The sequence below is a fragment of the Centropristis striata genome, chromosome 17, assembly GCF_030273125.1.
Source record: "Centropristis striata isolate RG_2023a ecotype Rhode Island chromosome 17, C.striata_1.0, whole genome shotgun sequence".
Lineage (NCBI taxonomy): Eukaryota > Metazoa > Chordata > Actinopteri > Perciformes > Serranidae > Centropristis > Centropristis striata.
The window spans coordinates 7,747,374-7,769,538 of NC_081533.1; the positions used below are offsets into that span (position 1 = coordinate 7,747,374).

The 22,165-nt window shown below is 40.7% G+C and overlaps 1 protein-coding gene and 1 long non-coding RNA gene across 2 annotated transcripts; both read right to left on the reverse strand.

Moving 5' to 3' along the window:
- Positions 1–1,493: 1,493 nt before the first annotated feature.
- On the reverse strand, positions 1,494–6,843 carry LOC131989945 (uncharacterized). The gene is made up of 2 exons (XR_009396007.1): positions 6,330–6,843; positions 1,494–2,082 (listed from the first exon to the last, which is right to left on the reverse strand). It is a non-coding gene; the product is annotated as an uncharacterized LOC131989945 (long non-coding RNA).
- Positions 6,844–8,213: 1,370 nt separating this feature from the next.
- Positions 8,214–21,618, reverse strand: slc25a11 (solute carrier family 25 member 11). Its single transcript, XM_059355472.1, has 9 exons — positions 21,392–21,618; positions 20,034–20,186; positions 16,459–16,576; positions 16,276–16,364; positions 16,002–16,092; positions 15,785–15,875; positions 15,104–15,203; positions 13,488–13,539; positions 8,214–8,812 (listed from the first exon to the last, which is right to left on the reverse strand). Exons 1-9 carry the CDS (start codon positions 21,454–21,456, stop codon positions 8,657–8,659), a joined length of 915 nt encoding a protein of 304 aa, XP_059211455.1. The 5' UTR covers positions 21,457–21,618; the 3' UTR covers positions 8,214–8,656.
- Between the last annotated feature and the right edge of the window lie 547 nt (positions 21,619–22,165).

Here is a 22,165-nt window from a genome sequence, read left to right on the forward strand (position 1 = left end):
CATGTGTTGATAACTGGACGGAGTTAATTATGGACTATTTCCCCGCACCGGTAGGTGAGGAGACGAGAGGAGAGAGAGACAGCGGGACCTCCGACTAGGACGCGGACGGTCCGGCTAGTTAGCCGAGATAATACCAGAGAGAGTGAGTTTTGGAGGAAGATGAGGAGGAAGATATTGCGCTCATGGATGAGCCGATGGTAGCATACAATGTCTCTGACTGTAGTTATCTAAACGAGGACAATGTTAAAGAGACTGCGACAGCTCGGGACTGTGTTGTGTATTGCTTTGATTTTTGAATTTATTGGTGTGTTATGTTGTTTAACAGAGGGTTTTTTTGCTTTGATTTTTGAATTTAGTAGTGTGTTATGTTGTTTAATAGAGGGGTTTTGCTGTGATTTTTAATTCAGTTATTTCTTATTTTTTAAATATGTTATCTTGTGTTCAGTTCAATAAAGATGATGTTAAAGTCACCTCAGTCTTTGATCTCTTACGTAAGTGGTATAACCTGATGTACAAAGCACATTCACCTTGTCAGTGTGTCTGACAATTTTTCTAGTACAAGTAAAATGTTACAAATGACACATCATAATAGCATTATAAATTAGGATAGATAAAGTTTTAACATTTATCAAAATAAACAATGACCCATATTTTACTAGAATTCACTAAAGGCAAAAAAAACTCGACATTAGACTTCAAAAGGATGCAAACTATTTTGGCATGATGAAAATGGGAATGACAACAGCTTTTTAAAGTTGTAATGCCGCTTCAAACTCCCTTATTTGTCCTTTGGTGCATTTCTCACATCAATATTAACATTTGGACAACAGTTAGTTCAACCTCCTCAACATTTAGTCATTTGTGCTCATCATATTAGCAGTTTCTCCTTACAACAAATTATAAATGCTTTTGGACATGCATTAATTGCTTTCATACAACTCTCTGCTGTTTTATAACATTATCATTGCTTATGTCAAGTCAGTCAAAATTAACTATACTTGTGAATGCTGAATAGTCATTCCATATAAAACTAATTGTCCTCATTTCTTTACTTGAGTCATTACATACAAAAATATAAATATATATATGCTCCTTATTTGTTTATATGCGGCCAATAATAACAACCGAACGGTGCTTCGCGGCTGTCATCAATGAGTGGTGCCGTGGAGTAAATCTAACATACTCCTCCAGCTCTATTTGACTCCACCCAGCTCAACGTTTGACTCCACCCAGCTCAATGTCCGTTGAGCTCCGCCCCGAACTGCATGCTGCAGCCAGGGGCACCTGCTCCATCAATGTGAGTCACATTGACCCCGAAACACATTTTGAGATTTTGATGTGTATGTAAAGAGGAGACTCTTAGCTTCATGTCAATACCAAAATTATGTTTCTACTCCAAATATTCCATGATATGATCATCCAAAATTCGACTGTTATCAAAAGTTAGTTTTGAGAAAAAGGGCTTTAAAGAAAATGATACAGATTCCTCCATGTTTCACATTAAAACACATTTATTAAGACTAGAGTCCAAATGAACAAAATATTTTTGGGTCAAAGGTGATACCCCACATCTGTATGTGTAGTCTACTCATACTGTCACACATACACGTGCACGTGACCTCGTGCACGAGCACATACACAACACAGTACAGGCCTAGAAACCCATGTAGATAAGTATCCAAAACATATGGAATACAATAATGATAAAATATGAACAAATATACTGTACATATGACGTAATACAGAATATGATGGGTATTTAAATATAATAGTAATTAAAAAATATCAATATCAAGAATATTTATAAAATATTAAATATCGAGCCACATGCACACATGTACTTACACTTACTTACAAGTGCATATCCATATAATTAAAAATATATATACAGACAATGACCCTTTTAATATAATAATAATATAGAATATATTTTATATTATTTCATATTTATTTATTATTATTTCATAATTAAACTGTCACATGCATCAAGGAAGTAGGCAGTCCGCTGGTGTTGCTGCTTCTCACACTGCATCCTCTCATAGAGTCGTATGGAGCTTCACAAGATGGACCAAATGATTTCATCTACAAAATAAGATAGCATAAATGAAAAATCCAGTCATCACAAACATTTTGGGCTGGCTAAATCATATTGAATCATTGTTGAATGAGGCCTGATCATTTCTGTATTATTGCTTCAATATGATCAGTGTATAAACTGATAGACTGCACAGGATTTAATACAGCCCCATATTCAGAAACATAACATATTTACCACTCAGTTTATGATTCACCATATCAGATCTTTTAAACAATACTTTTACTATACTTTTACCATACTTTAGGCTGTTTATTTTATTATAGCCTAAATATCTCCTCACCTTTGTGTCTCACAGCAAACCTGTCTCCTACAAATTATGTTTGTATATTACTGTTAAATAATTAGCCTCAGTTGTGTGGTGATCACTGCCTGGATTATGTTCAAACACTGATTTTCCTCATTATGTCAATAAATGTAATTTATAGGAGACAGTAGACACCTGAGTACACACACCTGGGCTAACGTTACACACTGCTGTTATCACACAGCATCAGAGGGGAACATTCAGGGCCTTCTACGCCTTCAGAGAAGGCCTTAAAAATTCTAAACCAAAAAATATGAGTATTAAATAATTTATATATATATATATTTTAAACAATCTCATTTAATTTAATTTAATACAATACATTTTCTCTCATCTATGTTCTAAAGTTAAGTTTATTGTCAGTGTGCATCAGCAATGAAAGGGTTACTGTCCTGAAACATGTTATCCAATCAGAATCGTCCGTCTCGGTTAGCTAGCTCATTAATTGGTTAGGACTTCACAAATCTCGGAGAAGGCCAAGCTATGTGTTTTGGTTTGGGGAGTGATGGGACAATTGACCAATCACGGTTTGATTTTAAGTGGGCGGGACAAAAAAAAAAAGATCGTAGGCCTTCATGAAGTCCTAACCATAGGGTCCTAACAGCGTCAGAGTGGTGAGAGCGGTAAAGAGACAGTGAAACGGCGGAAAACGAGATCGACATAGTGGCTAGCTTGATAGCATCGCCTTTTTCAAGGCAGCCTTTTACAGAAAAACTGCAAATTATAAAAAATGGAAAACCAACTCCAGAACTGGAATTAATAGAAAAAGTAAAGAAAGTAGAAAGGCATTTCAAGACTGAAAATTTTCAGCGATATCCATGGATGACGGACTGTAAGGAAACAAACAGGCTGCACTGCTGGAATTGTTTGCTTTTTACAACTGACAAGTCATCCACTTGGGTCAGCGGCGGATTTGTCAGCCTTACAAATCTGACAAAGTCAGCCCATCGGCATCAAGATTCTGCGGCACACCTACAAGCAACGGTCAGTTTGAAAACTTTTGGGGACACAAGAGTTGATCTTCAGCTAGATGAGCAGCGCCGTAATCATACAACGGCCCACAACAACAAGGTCAGGCAGAACAGAGAGATCCTGAAACGTCTCATCAATGTCGTCACATTCCTTGGAAAGCAAGAGCTGGCATTTCGAGGACATGATGAAAGTAAATATTCCACAAACAAGGGGAACTACTTGGAGTTGCTGGACTTTTTGGCGGAGTATGACAGCCCTCTGCGCTGTCACCTGGAGTCGGCCACTGTTTTCATCGGCACCTCCAGCAAAATTCAGAATGACTTGATCCAGTCAGTGGCGGATGTAATGACCGCGGCAATGAGGGAGGAGGTGAGGAACACGCCTTTTGTCTCCGTTATGGTAGACGAGACAACTGACGTAAGTAACACCGCTCAGATGTCATATGTCCTACGTTACACCACAGACGGCGGTGTGAAGGAGCGCTTTTTCCAGTTTGGTGATGTAAGTGGTGACAAGCGCGCAGAAGCCATAGCTGGACAAGTTTTGGAGTTTCTGGAGGACTGTGCTTGCACCAATAAGGTAGTTGCCCAGTGTTACGACGGAGCTGCAGTCATGGCCTCTGGACTGAATGGGGTCCAAGCTAAAATAAAGGAAAAAATACCACAAGCTCTCTTCGTTCACTGTTATGCGCACTCTCTGAACCTCGTCATGTCTCAAAGTGCTGCTAAAATCAGAGAGTGCAAAAAATTTTTCTCACACCTCAGTGGCCTCGCAGCCTTTTTCTCAAAGTCAGCCAAACGCACGAAACTCCTGGATGAAATATGCCAGCGGAGACTGCCCAGAGTGACTCCAACACGGTGGAACTTTTCATCACGTTTGGTTTGCACTGTGTATGAGCGGAGAGAAGAACTCTTGGAGCTCTTCGAATTCATTGTGGACAACCACAATGATTTTGATGATGATGCTGTGCACAGCGCTGATGGATACATCGCACTACTGACGGGCTTCGAGTTCTGCTTTCTCCTCGCCACATTCAACTCAGTGTTTGCCTACTCCGACGTGCTCTTTGGGATCTTGCAGAATAAGCAGTGTGACATGCAGTTCTGTTTGTCCAGCATTGATGACTTTTGCACCACCACAGAGAGAGAAAAGGCCAAATTTGACTCCATCTATGAGGACACGGTGCGCGAAGTCGGGGATCCCAGCGGGCGCAGGGCACGGAGAGTTGGAGATGTGCGCACAGCGTACCAGCAGCTGCACAGTGAAATCCTGGACAACATTCTCACTCAGCTGAGGAACAGGTTCAAGGATCATGAAAAACTGATGTTCCTTGCCCTTCTGGACCCCAAGAAGTTTGCCTCATACAGAGAAAACTTCCCCAGCTCCGAGTTTCAGAGCCTCGCTGAAAACTACGGGCTGCACTTTGACCTCCCCAGGCTCAATACTGAACTGACAGTCATGTACAACATGGCAAACTTTGAGGGAAGGAGCCCATCAGACCTGCTGCACTTTCTGACACTGAAAGAGCTGACTGAGAGCATGCAGCAGCTGTATCACCTCACCTGCCTGGTGCTGACCATCCCTGTGTCCACTTCCTCCGTGGAGTGGTCTTTCTCGGCTCTGAAGCGCATCAAGACCCATGCCAGAAACAGCACTGGACATGATCACCTGGGAGCTTTGGCACTGATGTCCATAGAGAAAGGGCTTCTTTTGGAGCTCAAGTCAAAGGACAAACTTCACGACGCTGCCATCGCCAACTTCACAAAGAAAGACAGACGAATGGATTTCGTTTTCATGTAAGGTAGGCGGATGCCTATGTTACAAATCACCTTGATTATTATTTCAAGTGATTAATTCGAGCCAAGTGGAAATTCACTAATTTGTATTTATTGCGGAGGTTGTCTGTAACATTTCCAGCGCAAATTGCCTTTAATTCAATATGTAAATTTATCAGAAGTGTGGGTGAATTTTTTTTAGAGGATTTTTATTCCGCCCATTTCATTCACTGTAGAGAATTAAGGAGGTGTAGCAGAATCTATATGGAAGTTGTGACTTTTATTTTTTATTTGTCATGCGTAATTGCGCATGGAGAGGCATTTGCACTTCATTGCAACTCTAAAAAAAAGTCTTTATTTGACCAGCTTTGTGTAACTTTTGATGTATTGTGCATTTGAAATTGTATTGTAGTTTGAGTCTGCTCATGAATTTATTTGTCAATGTGTGTATGGTTCGTTGTGCGCCGTGATTTCATAGCGCTGTCCATGGTAATGAAATGAGCCTTAGTGTCAGCAGTGTCACGGTTAACATTCTGGGTGACCTCGTTTTATATCTCCAGATTTTGGCATTAGAGTATGCTTATTTAATGTAGCCTAAATGGTCTCCAGTTTTATAAAGTTAATGTTTCTTGTTGCAGAGTTGTTTTTGATGTTATGGTCTATTTTTCCTTGTCATTTTACATCCTTGTCATCGTTAATTAAATGATTGCAGTTGTTAAACGCTTTCAATTTATCGTACTGTGTCTTTTATTCCGCGATTATTTATTTTTTCAGCAATGAGGCACGTGTGTGCCAGACGCACAGAGGCATGCGTAAACACAGCAATTTTGAATACTTCATGCTGTTTAGTTAAAATTCCATGTTTGTAAGTCTTTTTCCCCACATGATTATATTTTCTAAAGTTGCAACAAGCGGGTCAGAGTGTGTGATTAATAAGCACCATGGTCTGCTTCCCGTTCACGCATCGCCTCCTTCAGATGCCGAGACTTTGTGTTTATTAGTTTTAAAACATGAAATATGCAAAAACAGGAGCCGGTCGGACTACTGAAGGCCCAGCTGTAGTGCTCACGGTTCGCCACTGCACAGCATTATTAGCTGCTTTCTTAACCTGCTCTAGTGATTTTATTAGCCCTTATTACCAGAAAAAAGAGGATCGTGTAGATAAAGTATAAGCACTTACCATCACTCATCTCTTTAACTAGGTCACGTCTTCTCACGTCTCCTCCGGTGAACAGCAGCTAGCAGGCGCCGCTGTTGTGAAGTTTGCGGCTCCACTTGTACTCCCGAGCTGTCACAGTCTCTTTAACATTGTCCTCGTTTAGATAACTACAGTCAGAGACATTGTATGCTACCATCGGCTCATCCATGAGCGCAGTATCTTCCTCCTCATCTTCCTCCAACTCACTCTCTCTGGCATTATCTTGGCTAACTAGCCGGACCGTTAGCGTCCTAGTCGGAGGTCCCGCTGTCTCTCTCTCCTCTCGTCTCCTCACCTACCGGTGCGGTGAAATAGTCCATAATTAACTCCGTCCAGTTATCAACACATGTAGCACATCTGACTCTGATGAAATTGAAAACTTTTGCAATGATCTCCTCACATTAATCCATCTATTTAAGCCAGCGATCTTCACCACTATGTGAACCACGTCATCCAGCCTGTCTGTAAACAGCTGCACGTTATACTTATTTCGTTCCCACGAATTAGTATCTCGTGGCCACGAAATAATTTTTTTTTTTTTTTTTTTTTCCCCCATGTCATCTCTGGGGCTCCGTAAGCATAAACCAGGTGCTGATCCAACAGTTCTGACCAATCAGATAGTCTGGTTGCAGCTAATTGTCTCACAGACTGAGATTTATGATCAGATGAAGGTCCATGGACATGTTAACTCTTTCATTACTGGCTCAATAGTTAAAAGGATTTTACTCTCCTCTCTTCTGTTCTGTAAAAAAACTCAAATTCTAATAATAATATATATATATATATATATATATATATATACACACACACACACACACACACACACACACACACATTTGAATACATTTTACAGAAAAAATATATTTTGTATGAATATTTAGTGCTATTGTTGTTATGACACATTATTTAAACATAGTTTTGAGTATTTTAAGTGCAAAAAACATGTGAAAATATTTTTTAAGTAAAAAAAACAATATTAAAATGAATGCAGTAAAATATTTTTGAAACATATTTGAAAAATAAATTTCGTAAAACGATATATTTTTGCAATAATCAGTAAGTATATTAAGATAATTATTAATTTTATAAAGATTTGAATAAATGCAATAAAAAATTGTGTTTTTTAATACTGTTTGAAATTCAAATATTTACAATATTTTGGAGAGATACATTTAATAAAATGCTAAAATACATATATAATAGTTTGTAATAAATAAAAGCATTTCAAGAGAAAAGGTAATAATTTAGTATTATACTTTAGTATTACAATAAATGCAATAAAAATTATTTTAAAGGGGCGTTCCCAGTGGCACACCTGGTAGAGCACGTAGCATAGAGGCATTGTCCTCGTAAACAGGCGGCCCGGGTTCGAATTCGACTCGCAGCCCTTTCCCGCATGTCTTCCCCTTCACTCTGTTTTATCAATAAAACCCCAAAAAATGGCCAAAAAAAAAATCTTAAAAAAAAAAAGAAATGTTTTAAAGCTTCACGATTTCAAGAAAAGAAATGAGTTTTAAAAAATGTACAATATTTTCCGAAACATTTAATAAAAATGATTTAAAAACATATATTTAATATATACGTTTTTTACGTATATATTTTTACCTGAGAAAAAAACATTTGATAAAATATTTTGTAATAAATAGAAATAATTGTGATACGACAAATAACTTGCTGAATTTCAAGAAATGCAAAAAAAAAAAATGTTTTCATGTCAAATAATTAAATAATAAAATCTTAAGTATTTCAGGAAAATAAAATGAATAATAAAATATATTTTTGAAATATAGCCACAGAATTTCCAGAGAAAGTTAATCTTTTTTTAATAAATAAAAATGATATGAGAAATGAATCAAGGAACAGCAGTGAGCTCAAGACATGTTTATTCGTCCAGCTGTAACCATGGTTACCAGCCATCCCATGATGATGATGATGATAATGAGGGGGCGGGGTTAACATTATTAATAATTAATGATTACTAAACCATCAATAAATGATGAACTACTTTCTTTTCTTTACAAAAAGAACTTAAACACACAGAGAGAGAGAGAGGGAGAGAGAGAGAGTGTGTTTGTGTACAGTCCTGTTTAATACTGACTCACTGAGCCTCATTCAAAATGCTGGCTGTGTGTGTGTGTGTGTGTGTGTGTGTGTGTGTGTGTGTGTGTGTGTGTGTGTGTGTGTGTGTGTGTGGTTCACAGTAACAGGACCAAATGTGACGCTGCTCCTTTAAATAATTCTCCAGATTTATCAACATGTGTTTGTGCTGCAGTCCAGAGTAGGTGTGTGTGTGTGTGTGTGTGTGTGTGTCAGCGGTCCAGGACGTGGGTCTTGTAGAGGCGGTTCATCTGCTCCAAGAAGATGAAGGTGAGGACGGTGTGGGGACCGAGGCGAGCGTAGTACGGAGTGAAACCTTTCCAGAGAGAAAAGAAACCCTCATTCCTCACCACACGCACCAACACCTCCTACACACACACACACACACACACACACACACACACACACACACGTTAGAACACAACAAAATTAGTACTGAACACACACACTGGAAAGTTTTATTTGAAAAAAGATTCATTTTCTTTCCATTCACAAGACTAGATCTGGTCTAACAGTTTCAAGAACTGGTACAGAAAGAAAAGTGAAAGCAACACTACCATTTTAAACAAAGTAATGTGGCAGAAACTAAAAATAGTACCATAAATACATAAATATAAATGTGAAAGTTGTGCAAGATCACACCTTGTGGCCATAAGAGGTAACTGCACTTTGGGCATGTACATAAATATACTTGTTGTAACTTAACTATAGGTAGGAATCAAATGTGCATACACTAACATACTAAACAAAGTAAAGTGGATGTTTACAATCTCTTTCATAGTGCATACTGGCACTGCGGAACGACGTGGGAGGAGACAATAGTGACGTGCAACAGATCAGCAGCACAGTGCTAACAGGCTAACAGTTAGCTCTGTAGCAGTACAGTGTGTATGTGCTGCTGCTACAGGAGGTGTTCACTTAGAGATCTCTGTTTGTTTACAACAAGCACTGGACAATCTACGCACAGTTAGCATGCCAGTTTGTTTATGATCAGCGGCAGACACCATGTGTACAGCCGGTTTGTTTACAATTGTTGTGCTGCTGAACAGTGAGGAAAATGAAATGGCGTGTCTCTGAAAAAGGGCAGAGACAGAGAGAAACTCAGGCCCCCTTTACATGAGGACGCTTGCGGGTAAAAGCGACAAAATATTTCATGGGAGGCGCCTTTCGTTTAGACCATGGGTCTCAAACTCGCGGCCCGCGGGCCAATTGTGGCCCTCGTGATGATATTTTGTGGCCCCCACCTTGATATGAAAGTTTAATGTGAGTTTTATATGAATGGCACTTTACCGTGTTGTGTGTGGAAGGTCCCTTTAATTACTTTTTTTTGTAATTTTGTGTCTTTTTTTGGTCATTTTGATACTGCCTCCAGCGGCCCCCAGGTAATTTGAGTTTGAGACCCCTGGTTTAGACGGTGACAGCGTTTTTGGGGCTTAAAAACGCAAAAATGTGAAACCCCCCTCCAGAGTGTAAAACTGTAATCCGCTCCGCCGTAGCGTGTCCGTCTACACTGCCAAGACGCAAAACTCTGCTCAGATCTGCTCACGTCACGTATGTGTTTACGTCACATCCATGCTCCAGTACAGGAAAATAAACAAACATGTGGGATTATTTCCATGCGTCGGACCTTCAAGCTGCTCTGGCAGCTCTAATAAACTTACAGGAGTCTTTCCACCAAATGTACAGGATATGTACAGATAGTATTAGTGAAAAGAGAAGGATCTGATGAGACCTGGGAGATCTAGTGGATGGTGGAGAACTTTGTGGAAGGAGTAGCTGATGAAAATGCGTGGCGTGAAAACTCCAACTCGCTTTAAGTGATGCCACCTGGGATGCATGCAATCCAATTCCACACACTTTAGCGTCACCCACCGTATGCACACAGATTTCCTCCTGAAAACGCTCCTCTAAACGCGGAATAAAAAGTGAAGACTCGACGCCACTTTTGCGTCTTCTGTTCAGACCGTCGTCATGTAAACGGAGCCTTAGAGTTTGATGAAGAAGATCTTCTCGCGACCAGGTTAGGCTCAGAGTCAGTTACCACGGCAACACAGCCAGAGCTGAAGTTACCTCCCCTTTCTGGAACATTTCAGGGTTAACATACTCAAAGTTTTGAGATCTGGAACAGGTCCGAGTGCTGGTGCCTTCAGCATGTTTTCACAGGACAGAGAGTGCAAACTGCGCACCAGCTTCTGAGTGAGCTGTGAGTGGCGTTCAGATGCTGCTGCTTCTCCAGGAAATTAGCAGCATTAACGGGAGTTTTTTGGTATTTAGTTGTGCTAATTGATCACGGTTTTAACGGTAATTAAATTTTTAAATGGTAGTACTAACCGCTGTTACATCCCTATATTATTATTATAATATGATAATAATGATGATTGGAAACAAAAATGTCACTTTGCAAGAAATAGGATTAACATATTTTAGGTAAATATTTTAAGTAAAAACATTTTCAAAAACAAAAAATATGAATCCAAAAATGTTTTAATTTCTTACTTATTAAGTTCTAATATTAGTCAAATATATATTCAGTTTTGTTTTTAATTAAGCCAATTTAAAAAAGAGTTAAGTTTTTATTTCTAGAGAAAGTTGTAAAAAGATGGAAATATGAATGAAATTTTATAATAGGAAAAAGAAGAACAGAGGTAAAAACAAACAAACCTGGAGAATATTTAGAAATATCTCAATAAAAAATAAAATAAATAAAAGTGTTTGACAGTGTAACATTATTAAAATTATAATAATGATAACATAAATAACAATACTACTACTACTACTACTAATATAAATAACAATACTAATACTACTAATAATATAAATAACAATACTAATACTACTTAAAATATAAATAAATAATAAAAATAACTAGAAAATTTCCTCTGGGGAAATTTTGAAAGGGCCACGGGGGCTACTGCCGGTGTGTGTACACTATGATGAGACTCTTCAGAGATTTCAAACTATGCCCTTTAACCTCAAAATGTGTGTGTGTGTGTGTGTGTTTAGCGAAAATCGCATAAAGTTACCTGTGTGTGTGTGTGTGTGTGTGTGAAGCATGTGTATGCATGTGTGAGGAGTGTGAGCTCTTACGCGCAATTGAATGAAAAATAGCTTTGCTGTTACATTTCCCTTATTCCGAAATCTTCCTGCGTTTTTAATATGGGAGCCAATGAGGCTGTTGGTGGTGCATCTTTGCGTTCTACGCCCAAACTATAACTCTGACAGCTTTACCAGAGGATTGTGAGGGAGAAGACAAATTTTCCGACATTTCTGTGTATAAATTATTTCTGTAGAGTGGAATTTGCGGCCTGGAGCGCAATTTTCAAATTTATTTTTTGACAATTTTTTCTCTCCCTCTACACTCTGGTGATGATGACACACACTGTGACACGAACATTCCGTGCAATACACACCCATTATAATCTCAGAATTTCTCCAAAAATGATCATGGTCATTGAACAGGGATTGATAAAAAACTATATGACCTGTCGAAACGTGGATTAATACACCGATACACAAGACTTGTGTCTACTGTTTAAAGTTTAAATGGAGTCTCTCTGTGAAATTATGCCGGAGAAGTAGACGTTTAAAAATCTCCAATAATTGTTCTTTTTCGCTCATTTTTTTTCGCCCGTCCCATACAGCAATAGCTGTAGGGACCAGTGCTCGGAGCGATTGCCCCGAGGCCCTAATAATAAGTATGATTGGAACCAAAATCTTTTCAGAAAAATAAAATTTGCTGAAATTTTTCTGGAGTCGTAAACTAAAACGTAGACTTTTAGTCGTAGACTAAAACATTTTATTAGGGCCTCGGGGCAATCGCACCGAGAAAAACTGCCCAAAATTTTGCATTGAAATGAATGGGACGGCCGACAAAAAATGAGCGAAAAAGAACAATTATTGGAGATTTTTAAACGTCTACTTCTCCGGCATAATTTCACCTAGAGACTCCATTTAAACTTTAAACAGTAGACACAAGTCTTGTGTATCCGTGTATTAATCCATGTTTCGATAGGTCATATAGTTTTTTATCAATCCCTGTTCAATGACCATGATCATTTTTGGAGAAATTCTGAGATTATAATGGGTGTGTATTACACGGAATGTTCGTGTCACAGTGTGTGACATCATCGCCAGAGTGTAGAGGGAGAGAAAAAACTGTCAAAAAATAAATTTGAAAACTGCGCTCCAGGCCGCAAATTCCACTCTACAGAAATAATTTATACATAGAAATGTAGGAAAATTTGTCTTCTCACTCACAATCCTCTGGTAAAGCTGTCAGAGTTATAGTTTGGGCATACGACGCACAGATGCGCCATCAACACCACCAACAGCCTCATTGGCTCCCATATTAAAAACGCAGGAAGATTTCAGAAAAAAGGGACATGTAACAGTTTTTTTAGATCGCTCTAACAAAGCTATTTTTTCATTTTTCTTAAAAAAGTCGGATCAATGATAGGTATTATGGTTTTGCCAAAAATGCTTTCTGTTCGAGGCCAGAAATTCCAGTCCACCTCTGGACCTCTGTCCACCTCTGGCTGCTGTCACTCTTTCATTAACAGGTGTCAGTTAATTCTGTTGATTGCTGATCTGATTGCCTTTGATCTTTGATGTGATTACAGTTACAGATACACACACACACACACACACACACACATGTGCGTAAGCGCTCACACTCCTCACACATGCATACACATGCTTCAAACACACATGTGCGCGCACACACACACGTAACTTTATGCGATTTTCGCTACACACACACACACACACACACATTTTGAGGTTAAAGGGCATAGTTTGAAGTCTCTGAAGAGTCTCATCATAGTGTACACACACCGGCAGTAGCCCCCGTGGCCCTTTAAAAATTTTCTAGTTTATTATTTTCATATAATCATTAATGCGTTTTTAATATTTCGATTAAAGTTTTATTCATAAAACGTTCTAAGAAATATGTTTTAAATTAAATTTTAAAAATATATGTAATCTTTCTTGTAAAAAAAAGTTTTAATATTTAAATACGTTGAGATCAGAGGTCACGAGACTCACCAGGCCGTTCTTATACTCCGGCTTCCCGTCAATCATCCGCATGTTCTGGATCCTGGAACAGGAAATGGTCAGAGTCAGACAGGAAGTGGTCAGTCGGACAGGAAGTATACATATATATATATATATACATACATACACACACACACATATACATACACACACACACACACACACATATATACATACACACACACACACATATATACATACACACACACACATATATATATATATACATATATATACATACACACACACAAGGAAGCGACTGGAGGCAAATCCAGCGCCTCCTTCTTACCCTTCTTAACGAGCCGGAGGCCGGTTTGTTAAGAAGAGTCGCGCGCGCGGGTGTTTACCAAAACAAATACTGACATTCTTGTTAACGAGATGAAAATACAGAATCCTGTCAGAAATTTTGCTCCTTTCAAAATAAAACAATACACTTTCATGCAGCCTAAAACAACTTCACATCAACATTACGTCTTGGCACTGATCAGCAATCAATCAATCAATCAATTAATCAAAGGGTCTCAGAGGGTCGGAGACATGGACGACAAGAGTCGGATTGTTGAAGTAGAACAGCATACAATCATTTATGACATAACATTCTTTCTATAAGTATAGATGGTCAGATCAACAGATCTTCCACATCAGAGAAGCAAAGTACTGTTTGTTGTTGTTGTTGTTGTTGTTTACCTTATACACAGTTTATCACGGGATCTCGAGGTCTCCCGTACGTTCAGGATTATCGCGTGTTCTCGTTATCTCGCGTGTATGTGGCTGGCTCGATACGCTGCCGTTCCGCGCCCAGTGGGAACTGACGCCGGGCAGAGGACGGAGCAAACCCGCGGCGGAGCCGTTCCGCGCCCGGTGGAAATCCCCAGTAAGGTTGACGTGTAGGAGAGCGCACGCACGGACCGTATAGCCGTGTTTCGACTACCACCGGGAAAGTCTCATGCCACACCCTCTCAAATGTCCGCTCACTCTGCGTGTTTCCACAACAAGTTAGCCCCCAGAGCGATTTAGAGACTCTGGAGGTGACGTTTGGTTTTCGCCGTTGCGTACTGTGCACAGCAATGATCATAAACAAAGCAGCATGGCTAATTATTATGCACAGTGTCTCTGCTGATCATAAACAGATCGCTAAGTGAACACCTCCTGCAGCAGCAGCACATACACATTGTACTGCTACAGAGCTAACTGTAAGCTAACTTCTTAACGAGCCGGCCACCGGCTCATTAGCCGACCCGCTAATGAGCCGGAGTCGCCGGATTTGTCTCCAGTCACTTTCTTGAGAAATAGTAATGACGTGGGTCTAAAGCACGCTCGCCGATGAGCCGACTTCTTCTACTCCGGCAGGCTATACGCTAGCCACCGTAATGCAGCCCTCCCCGGTCATATCCAGATCTAACTAACTAAGGGTTTTTGGTGGGGGTTTTTTTTATTTTTTTAAACATGATAAAAAAATAAATTAAAAAAACACCAAAAAAAAAACCCCGAGCCGGATTTCCGGCACCGTGCCGGAGGTCTTCAAGCCCTGTATATATACACGCATATATATACACACACACATATATACATATATACACACACACACAGTCTATGGTCAGTCTCACCTGGTCTTGACGATGTCGACAGGCATGGATGCCGCCGTGGTCACCAGCCCACTGATCATACTGGCACAGAAGTGACACAGAATATCATCTCCGAAGTATCCTGGAGAACAGCACAGTACTTCACTGAGTACTCACAGTCCTTCACTGTACTGAGAGTATAGTGTATAGTGCCTATAGTGTGTATAATGTAATGTAATGTAATGTAATGTGTAGTGTAGTGTGTATTGTATGTAGTGTGTATATAGTGTGTTTAGTGTGTATAGTGTGTATAGTGTGTGCAGTGTGTATACATTGAGTGAAGTGTGTGTGTGTATAGTGTGTAATGTAATGTAGTGTGTATAGTGTACAGTGATGGAAGTGTGTAGTGTGTGTAATGTGTATCGTGTGTGTAGTGTGTACAGTGAGTGTAGTGTATAGTGTGTGTAGTGTGTATAGTGTGTGTAGTGTATAGTGTGTGTAGTGTGTAGTGTGTGATGTGTGTGTATAGTGTGTGTAGTGTGTAGTGTGTATAGTGTGTATAGTGTAGTGTGTGTAGTGTGTGTAGTTTGTAATGTAATGTAGTGCGTGTATCGTGTATAGTGTGTGTAGTGTATAGTGTGTGAAGTGTGTATAGTGCGTGTAGTGTGTATAGTGTGTATAGTGTGTGTAGTGTGTGTAGTGTATCCTGTGTGTAGTGTGTACCTGAGTCGAGCAGGGCCTGTTTGGATTGGGAGTAGGAGGCGAGCTGAGCTGCGTTCACAACCACAGCTCGAGCCATGGTGGGAATACACCCCTACACACACACACACACACACACACACACACACACAATAAATATTACAGAAATTATAAAGATACTCTGACTGAGAGGACAGAGGAGACAGGGGGGGAAGAGGGGAAAGATGAGGCATCAGCTTACCCTCCACAGAGTCGTCAGTCCTTCCTCTCTGGTGATCCGAGCCAGAGCGTTAAAGACATTATTGTACCCTCTCCTCTGGTCCACTGGGAGACTGAGACAGTCAGGGGACAGAGAGACAGACAGACAGGGGACAGAGAGTTTTATTAAACAAAATAGAACATCATGTTTACACTCAAACTGAAATCTACTGGAAAGAAAGGTCTGTCTCTCTGCCTGTCTCTCTGCCTGCAGTATTCTCTCTGCCTGTCTCTCTCTCTCTCTCTGCCTGTCTCACCGTCCGTCAGCAGTCATCCTGATGAGAGCGACCTCTGCTGGTGTCCCTACAAACGCTCCTGTGGCTCCGGCTGTCATACCGATGAGCGCCTGCAGTGGGAGCACACACACACACACAGTTAGGCCTTGAACCTGCTATCTGTCTGATGCATAGAGATCTATGAGAAAATTATGACAAGCTCACCTTGAGTAAGAAGTTTGGCGGCCGTCCGTCTGAACTCGTCATCTTCTCAAACAGGATGGTGTAGATCCCCAGACGGGTCGTAGTGTAGGTGGCCTGACGGAGGAGACCTGCAGACAGGCTACACACACACACACACACACACACACACACACACACACACACACACACACACACACACACACACACACACACACACACACACACACACACACACACACACACACACACACACACACACACACACACACACACACACACACACACACAATCATAGGTAGTATTCTTTGCAGTATTACCAGGTGCAGATGCAGTATTATAAGTAGTATTTTATGCAGTATTACCAGGTGTAGATGCAGTATTATAGGTAGTATTTTATGCAGTATTACCAGGTGTAGATGCAGTATTATAGGTAGTATTTTATGCAGTATTACCTGGTGTAGATGCTGTATTATAAGTAGTATTTTATGCAGTATTACCCGGTGTAGATGCAGTATTATAAGTAGTATTTTATGCAGTATTATCCGGTGTAGATGCAGTATTATAGGTAGTATTTTATGCAGTATTACCAGGTGTAGATGTAGTATTATAAGTAGTATTTTATGCAGTATTACCAGGTGTAGATGCAGTATTATAGGTAGTATTTTATGCAGTATTACCAGGTGCAGATGCAGTATTATAAGTAGTATTTTATGCAGTATTACCAGGTGTAGATGCAGTATTATAGGTAGTATTTTATGCAGTATTACCAGGTGTAGATGCAGTATTATAGGTAGTATTTTATGCAGTATTACCTGGTGTAGATGCTGTATTATAAGTAGTATTTTATGCAGTATTACCCGGTGTAGATGCAGTATTATAAGTAGTATTTTATGCAGTATTATCCGGTGTAGATGCAGTATTATAGGTAGTATTTTATGCAGTATTACCAGGTGTAGATGTAGTATTATAAGTAGTATTTTATGCAGTATTACCAGGTGTAGATGCAGTATTATAGGTAGTATTTTATGCAGTATTACCAGGTGTAGATGCAGTATTATGGGTAGTATTTTATGCAGTATTACCAGGTGTAGATGCAGTATTATAAGTAGTATTTTATGCAGTATTATCAGGTGTAGATGCAGTATTATAGGTAGTATTTTATGCAGTATAACCAGGTGTAGATGCAGTATTATGGGTAGTATTTTATGCAGTATTACCAAGTGTAGATGCAGTATTATAAGTAGTATTTTATGCAGTATTACCCGGTGTAGATGCAGTATTATAGGTAGTATTTTATGCAGTATTACCCGGTGTAGATGCAGTATTATAGGTAGTATTTTATGCAGTATTACCCGGTGTAGATGCACTATTATAGGTAGTATTTTATGCAGTATTACCTGGTGTAGATGCAGTATTATAAGTAGTATTTTATGCAGTATTACCTGGTGTAGATGCAGTATTATAAGTAGTATTTTATGCAGTACTATCAGGTGTAGATGCAGTATTACAGGTAGTATTTTATGCAGTATTACCCGGTCTAGATGCAGTATTATAGGTAGTATTTTATGCAGTATTACCAGGTGTAGATGCAGTATTATAGGTAGTATTTTATGCAGTATTACCAGATGTAGATATAGTATTATAGGTAGTATTTTCTTTCAGTCCTACCTGGCTGACAGGAGCTTCTCTGTCCTGTTTGGGGATTTCTTCTCCTCTTTTGCCCCCCTCACCTGTGGTGTCACTCAGGGCTCTATACTAGGTCCCATCCTCTTCCTATTATATATTTTACCCCTAGGGGACGTCCTGGTCAAACATAACATCTCCTTCCACTGCTTTGCCGACAACGTCCAGCTATATCTGCCTCTTAAGGTTGATGGGCAGGCTGCACTCCAGCCATTGTTTGATTGTCTGGCTGACATCAGATCATGGATGGGTGCAAACTTCCTCAACCTTAATGAGAGCAAGACGGAGATCATTATTTTTGGAAAAACCTCTCCAGCCTTCTCCACTGATGCCCTAGGCCCTCTAGCCTCCAACATCCGGCCTTCTGTCAAAAATCTTGGCGTGATTTTTGACAGTGCTTTTAAGTTTGAACAGCAGGTTAGTGCAGTGATAAGGAGAAGCTTTTTCCACCTGAGAACTCTAGCCAAGACTAAAGCTTACCTGCCTCAGAGTGACCTGGAGAAAACTATCCATGCCTTCATCACATCACAACTGGACTACTGTAACGCCCTCTACACCGGCATGGATCAATTGCAGCTTCGCCGCCTGCAGTTGGTCCAAAACTCAGCCGCCAGACTCCTCACCTGCACTAAAAAACATGATCACATCACCCCGGTCCTCGCATCACTCCACTGGCTCCCCATCCGTCACCGCATCAACTATAAACTACTTCTAACTGTCTACAAATCCCTCCATGGTCTGGCCCCTACATACCTGTCTGACCTTTTGCACCACCACACCCCCTCCAGAGCTCTACGGTCAGCTGACCAGCTGCTGTTGGCGGTGCCCAGGTCCAGACTAAAAACAAGGGGCGACAGGGCCTTCTCAGTAGCAGCCCCCAGACTCTGGAACTGCCTCCCCCTCCACATCCGTGCAGCGCAGTCCCTAAATGTCTTTAAATCTCACTTAAAAACCCACCCCTTTTCTCTTGCCTACAATTGAAGTTGTTGTTTTTTTGTTTGTTTTGTTTTGTTTAGTCTTTTTTTACCTTTGTCAATTCTGTATTTTATTGCACTTTTTGCACTTTTATGTGAAGCATTTTGGTGCGGCTCAGCCGTCTGTAAATGCGCTATATAAATAAATTTGACTTTGACTTTATGCAGTATTATCAGGTGTAGATGCAGTATTATAAGTAGTATTTTATGCTGTATTACCAGGTGTAGATGCAGTATTATAAGTAGTATTTTATACAGTATTACCCGGTGTAGATGCAGTATTATAGGTAGTATTTTATGCAGTATTACCCGGTGTAGATGCAGTATTATAAGTAGTATTTTATGCAGTATTACCAGGTGTAGATGCAGTATTATAAGTAGTATTTTATGCAGTATTACCAGGTGTAGATGCAGTATTATAGGTAGTATTTTATGCAGTATTACCCGGTGTAGATGCAGTATTATAAGTAGTATTTTATGCAGTATTACCAGGTGTAGATGCAGTATTATAAGTAGTATTTTATGCAGTATTACCAGGTGTAGATGCAGTATTATAGGTAGTATTTTATGCAGTATTACCAGGTGTAGATGCAGTATTATAGGTAGCATTTTATGCAGTATTACCAGGTGTAGATGCAGTATTATAGGTAGTATTTTATGCAGTATTACCAGGTGTAGATGCAGTATTATAGGTAGTATTTTATGCAGTATTACCAGGTGTAGTTGCAGTATTGTAGGTAGTATTTTATGCAGTATTACCCGGTGTAGATGCAGTATTACAGGTAGTATTTTATGCAGTATTACCAGGTGTAGATGCAGTATTACAGGTAGTATTTTATGCAGTATTACCAGGTGTAGATGCAGTATTATAAGTAGTATTTTATGCAGCATTACCCGGTGTAGATGCAGTATTATAGGTAGTATTTTATGCAGTATTACCCGGTGTAGATGCCGCTCACCCCCTCCGTCCTCAGGATGGAGAACAAGGCGTGGAAGCTGGTCTTGTATTCTCGGGCCTTGGACCCCTGACCGCTCAGCTGCATCCTGTTCTTTACCAGGTCCAACGGCTGCACAAACACTGTGGCCCCCATCCTGCACACAGACAGGAACAGTCACACACAGGTTAGACAGACAGACAGACAGGTAGAGACAGACAGGCAGACAGGTACACACACGAGGTTGCAACAGTATTGTTCAGTTGCTCTGCATGAACAATACAACAGGTTTTCCGTTTTGCTATTAATTTTGCACTGATGCTTTACAGGCCACTGCATGTGTGTGTGTGTGTGTGTGTGTGTGTGTGTGTGTGTGTGTGTGTGTGTGTGTGTGTGTGTGTGTGTGTGCGTGTGACACCAGCAGCTGTCTCTCTCTCTCACTCCTGAAGACGATCACATGCATGCTCTCTGGACCGAGGGACTTAAAGGTGGAGGGGCATGACATTTAAAGGACAGAGAGAGATAGAGAGAGAGAGATAGAGAGACAGACAGACAGAGAGAGAGACAGACAGGCAGGCAGCTCTGTGTGTTAGTAGTTGAGCAGGTTTGTGTCTTATTTTAATAAACAAACAGCTGTTCTTCTCCTCAGAGGACACATTTATTCTATAAGTCATTCAATACAAGTATTACTTCAAGTTTTTATGTCATCAATTTACTCTGTTTTTTTGTTTGATCTTTTCTTTTTCAAGATTTTTTTGATTTGCTTTTTAATTAAGATGTTTTCTTACTCCTTTTTACATTCATATTTATTTTCAAGGGTTTTAAGCCTTTATTCGATGTATATATTTTTAAAAATATTTTTAGGTCCTTATGTTTTTATTCATTAATTTATCTTTAATGGTTTTAATCACACTTACAAACATGATGCTCAAACATTAAGTCTGATTTCTGTTCGATCTGTTCCACCAGGAGTAACTGATTATCGATTATAGAAATCACTTGATTAAGGCGTCGTGAGGCGGACACAGGGCCGCTGTCAGCTGAGGGGTGCAATGTCCTCCGTAACACCGGTGTGCTCACAAAGTCTGTTTCTGTTCTCAACAGGTGCGGCAGTTTACGGCAGGGGGGGGGGGGGACACGAATCGATAGGGGTACAAAGTTTGACATAACACTGACCCTGCGCTAACAGCTAGCAGCTAACAGCTAAAGCACCGGGCGTCACGGCCGCCGGGTACCGGCTCACACTGGGTCCGAGCCTGCGGTCCTGGGCTGAGTTTAACCATAATAACCAATAATCAGAATGATAATTGATCTGCTGCTAGCCGCTGACTGACATTAGCTGTTAGCATGTAGCTAGCATACCCGGCCAAGCCTCCGAACAGGAACTTGATGGCCTTCGGGGAGGTCTTCGGCTTCGCCTCTGCCATGTTTCCGCCGCTCGGTCGGTCGCTCGGTGCCCGGAGTCTCTCCGGTCAGATTCCCGCTGCTGTCGGTTGGTCGGTCACCTGCTGTTACCAGTACAGCAGCTCAGCGGCGGGGCAAGGTGACTCTCTGCGGCGGCACGTCCGGGTGTGAGAGCCGGTCGACCAATTAGGAGGCGAGGACGGAGATCACCGAACAGTGACGATTAGTTCTGCTGCTTTCAGGGCCCCGCAGAAAGCTCGGTAATCTGAGCGGAATTTTCACCTGGACCCATTTAGACCTGAGTCCCCCTCGGAGACCCCCTTAGACCTTAGTCCATCTCAGACCCTCCGAGTCCCCCTTCAGACCCTCCTAGGTCATCTCAGACTCCCCAGAGTCCCCCTTCAGACCCTCCTAGTCCATTTCAGACCCTCCTAGTCCCCCTCAGACCCTCTAAATCAATCCCAGACCCACTCAGTCCCCCTCAGACCCTCCTAGTCCATCTCAAACCCACTGAGTCCCCCTTGGAGTCCCCCTTCAAACCCTCCTAGTTCCCATCAGACCCTCCTAGTCCCTTTCAGACCCTCCTAGTCCCCCTCAGACCCTCCTAGTCCCCTTCAGACCCTCCTGGTCCCCCTCTGGCACACATAATTTGCGCATTTGGTTTATCTTTAACAAGTTCTTCCTGCTCCGCCCAGAGTCACAAATGTGAGGAAAGAAAAACATTTATTGGAA

Excerpts from the sequence above, each read along its gene's own strand:
- slc25a11 (XM_059355472.1), bottom strand. The coding sequence starts at position 21,456 with ATGGCAGAGGCGAAGCCGAAGACCTCCCCGAAGGCCATCAAGTTCCTG. Across the intron at positions 16,093-16,275 it reads AGGATGACTGCTGACGGACG|TCTCCCAGTGGACCAGAGGA; the intron begins GTGAGACAGGCA and ends TGACTGTCTCAG. Across the intron at positions 15,204-15,784 it reads ACAGGCCCTGCTCGACTCAG|GATACTTCGGAGATGATATT; the intron begins GTACACACTACA and ends GCTGTTCTCCAG.